This window comes from Microtus ochrogaster, chromosome 2 (genome assembly GCF_000317375.1).
Source record: "Microtus ochrogaster isolate Prairie Vole_2 chromosome 2, MicOch1.0, whole genome shotgun sequence".
NCBI lineage: Eukaryota > Metazoa > Chordata > Mammalia > Rodentia > Cricetidae > Microtus > Microtus ochrogaster.
In genome coordinates, this window is record NC_022010.1 from 31,933,646 (window position 1) to 31,938,128 (window position 4,483).

The following is a 4,483-nucleotide window of genomic DNA, read 5'->3' on the forward strand; positions in this document are numbered from 1 at the left end:
CTCCCGAGTGCGCCACCACCACCTGGCTTATCATGCCCTATTTTTAATGTGAATTATTTTTTTTTAAATGTTGTATTAGAGGGGACTGGAGAGATGGCTCATTGCTTGAGAGTGTTTGTTCTTCCAGGGGACCCAGATTTGGTTCCCAGTCCCACCATGGCAGCTTGCAACAGCCTGCAGCTCCAGTTCTGGGAGACTGATGCCCTCTTCCAGACTCTGGCACTGCATGCACATAGTGAAGATGTATACAAGTGGCAAAACACTCACACACAAACAAAGATTTAACAATAAGTAAATAAATAAATGTGTATACAACGCTATTTTTAAGGACTTTATCTTTGCTGGGACAAAAGTTGCTTAAGAGAGGAAAGGTAACTTTGTCACGGCTAATAGTTTGTCGTGCTGTGGATGTTGTGGAGACAGGAGTTGAAGAGGCCTGGTCACATCCTCCTTGTCAGGAAGCTAAGACAGAAGAATACTCAGGTCACTTTCTCATTTTAATGCACTCTAGAAACTGAGCTCTTGGGTTTAGAGTGGGCCTTTCCACCTCAACTCAGTCTAGAAAACCCTTCCTAGACACACACAGATTTTTTTTTTTCGAGGCAGGGTTTCTCTGTAGCTTTGGTGCCCGTCCCGGAACTATCTCTTGTAGACCAGGCTGGCCTCGAACTCCCAGAGATCCACCTGCCTCTGCCTCCCGAGTGCTGGGATTAAAGGCGTGCACCACTACCGCCCGGCACGCAAAGATGTTTGATTCTTGGTGGCTGATTCTAACTCTCATCAAGTTGACAATCAAGACTAAGCATTACAATGACCAACTTCCATTTTTCCAAACTTGCCTCTCAATTGCATCATGACAGACTATGGAATGAGATGCCAGGAAAACTACTTTCTCCTGCAAGGATAAACAGGCACGGCAGGGCTATCAATGGGAGAGGCCAGCGGAAGGCCAGGGGCTTGATTTGTCTTCTGTCTTGGACCTACCTTTATTTCTATTTGGCAAGGAGGCCAGCTACCTTTTAGCGCTCCTTCATTGGTATCCAGAGTCATTCCTTCTGGCTCTCTTAGGTAGTATTAATCCTGAGATTCATGGGATTCAAGAGAGAAAAACCAGTTACACAGTTTAGTCCTGACTAGGATGGACTCTGGCCAAGTCCACTCTTCAGAATCACAGCAAGAGGCCATGAGTTGCTTGTTGTAGGGGATTTCTTAAGGACAAAACCATTAGGCCACCATGTTTCCCATGTGGTGTTGTTATTTTCTGAGAACTACAACTCCCAGCATTCCAGGAAGTTACCTGGGCCTTGGGCAAGTGGGGTTTACAGGCTGACTTTTGGTCTTAACATTCCCCTCTTGATTTGTATCCTGGGTCAAATCCTTGATTCTTTGAAGTGTACTTGTTTATATTGAGATCTACTGACCATCATCTTAATGGTAGCCAGATAGGAATTACCATTTAGTTATTATATCAGGGATGTAGGAGTCAGAAGTAATAGCGAGGGAGAGGAGCAGAATAGCAGTGATGTCAGCTTAGGGATAAATCAAGTCTAGGGTGAGCTTTATTCAAAGGGTGATAAGAAAAGGCAGCAGGCTGATATCTTTGTAATGCAATTTCTAATTGGTCTTAATAATAAAACCCGGAGTTAGATATTAGGGGCGAAAGCTGGAAGATCAGAGAAGCAGAGCAGCCAGCCACTACTTAGCTCTACAAAATCCTTAGACCCAATGGGGTATCCCGTCTCTACAAGTCCTCAGCAGACTGAATCCTGAGCTCCTATCTCCTCCCTCCTTATATTCCTCTCCCACCCTGCAGCTATATCATTTCCTGTCTTCACCTCCCTAGTGCTGGAATTAAAGATGCCAGCCACCACAACTTGGCTCTCTTTCTCTTTTAGACAGATTCAATCTCATGAAGCCCAGGGCAGCCTTGAACTCAACAGAGATCCATCTGCCCCTGTCTCCAGAGTGCTGGGATTAAAAGTGTGTGCCACCACTGCCTGGCTTCTATGGCTAACTAGTGGCTTAGCTCTGCACTCTGATCTTCAGGCAAGCTTTATTTGTTAGATCACAAACCAAGTATCACCACACATCTTAGAGAAATTGCCCTCACAGCGCTTTCTTCTTTGAGAGTAACTGATCCCACCCTCAGCAGGTGGCGGTCACTCTTGGGAAATTACTGATGTCTGTACCTCAGTTACTGTAGGCCCCTTGCTTGTCTGCCTGGTTATGACCTCCCTGGGCATTCCTTCGGGTTCCAGTTGGACAGAAACATTAGCTCAGAACAAACAGGTCAATCAGTTATATGTGTGCAGATCTCTTTTTAGAGCATGGGATAGCCACCACCACCCCTGCTCTACATGAATCATCACTGGAAAGTGGCAGAGGCACAGTGAGTGAAGGAGTTAGTGGAAACAAGAACGCTTCCAAGGGAGGGGCACTACAGGGGTGTGGTGCTCCTACCTATAAAAGTCGCGCCAGGAAAGAAACGGCATTTCCTGGTTTGTCTCTGCTTGGCTGCTTTTCGTCACCTCGTTCTTAGCCTGGAAACATGGCCAACAGGAAAATAATCGCAGTATTTGGAGCAACAGGTAAACATATATATAATATTAGTTGTTGTTTTGTTTTGTTTTTGTTTTTGGAGACAGGGTTCCTCTGTGTAACCCTGGCATAAAATGCATGCTAACTTTGCTCGTTTTTCTGACTTCCTGGTTTTAGATTTGGAGGCCCAGAGAGTGAGCAGAACCAACAGCCTTTAGGAGTAAACTGAACGTCATCTTGTGCTTAGTGGTTTTGATGTGAGCAGGTTAACTTGACTTATTTGTAAAAAACAAACTGTCTTAGAAAGTTAAAGATTGCTGACGGTATGTCCCCCTCATCACCAGCTAACTTCTTGGTGCAAGTCTCTCTGGAACCTGATCTCCTTTCCCTCTCATTGTCTGATAAGCTGCAGAAGCAAGCAGGGAGCAGGGACCTTGTGCGTGCCTGGTGAGCACCCAGGTGATGTGAGGTGGTGGAGAGAAGCCTGCGGCTTTAACCTCCGCTCTCCACTCTGCCCCAACAGCTTGAGCCATCTTTGCAAACTGTTAGTCAAATCAGCGCAGACCTATATACCCCCAGGCTCTTAGTGATCCCTTCGAAACTGTGAGTAAATGGTGTCTCACTCCGAGGAAAGTACGGTCTTGGTTCATGTCCTCCAAAAACCTCCCTCCCCCATGAGAGTACACTGGCTTTCCTTGCTGCTTGCCTTTTTTCTTTAAAATGTTTATTGTAGTACAGTGTGTGTGTGTGTGTGTGTGCGCGCGCGCACACACACACACGCGCATGAGAGAACTGTGCAGGTTGTGTAGCATGCACTTTATCCACGGAGCCACTCTACTGGCTTTTCCTTGCTGTTTTTCAAATGCACGTCCCTTTAGAGCCTTTGCCCCTGCTCCCCCAGCCTAGAAAGATCTTTCCTGTCACTCCGTTTTCTCCCTCACAGATACCAGGGCTCCATTCAGACTTCCCAGGGTCTCCAGAGGGTGTTTCCATACCTCCATTTGAAACATGAGATTTTGTTCTAGCCAAGTCACCATCTGGACCCCTCCCTACCTGACCTGTCTTTCCCGTCTTTCCACACCGGAAAACAAGTTTCACATGGCCAGGGAGGCAAGTTACTGACGTGCCTAAAGGAAAGAAAACAAAAGGAAAAGAAAAGGAGACTGGTGACTTTTGAGGTGGCACAAATCTTTAATCCCAGCAGTTGTGAGGCAGGCGTCTCTGTAAATTCAAGGTCAGCCTGGTCTACAATAGAGTGCAAACACAAAAGCCGAGTATGGTGAGATTGTTTTTCTGAAAAGACAGAAGTCACAGAAAGGTTTTGAGCAGAGGAATTGACATAAGTTTCCTGGGGAGCCCAGGAAGGACTCTGGTAGGCCAAGAGCTCTGGAAATCTTTGCAGGGGTGGACCAGTGCCTGTGGGTTCTGGTCCGCTGAGATCTCTCCAATCTGTTCTGCTGTGGGAGGTGCCGGTCTCTGTGCAAACCCACGGTCCTGAGTGGGTGCCGTTCTTATTCAGCTTGCTTCTATGTTCCAGCTGAAATTCTGTTCCCACTGCTTTTATAACACACAAATCTTGTCCCATTGGAGAAAATTTTTGTTGTTTTGGTTTAATTTTTGGTTTTTGAGACAGGGTTTCTCTGTGTTGCCCTGGCTGCCCTGGAACTGGCTCTATAGACCAGGCTGGCCTGGAACTAGAGTGATCTGCCCACCTTTGGGATTAAAAGTGTTTGCCACCACTGCCCAGTGGTACATTACTCTTAAAAGAAATCCTAGTCCTCCTCTCAAATCATTCTAGTTTTTAAAATAAACTTGTTTAAAATAAAGCCACCCCACAAGAAAGAAACAAAGAGGGGCTGGAGAGATGGCTCAGCGGTTAAGAGCATTGCCTGCTCTTCCAAAGGTCCTGAGTTCAATTCCCAGCAACCACATGGTGGCTCACAAC

General features: G+C 46.4%; 1 protein-coding gene across 1 annotated transcript in view; it reads left to right on the forward strand.

The window, feature by feature from the left end:
- The first annotated feature begins 2,548 nt into the window (after positions 1-2,548).
- Positions 2,549-4,483, forward strand: part of LOC102000943 (nmrA-like family domain-containing protein 1) — a 16,994-nt gene continuing 15,059 nt past the window's right edge. Inside the window, exon 1 of the mRNA XM_005344739.2 lies at positions 2,549-2,588. Within this exon, the coding sequence (XP_005344796.1) occupies positions 2,549-2,588 (40 nt within the window). The remainder of the gene's footprint in view (positions 2,589-4,483) is intronic.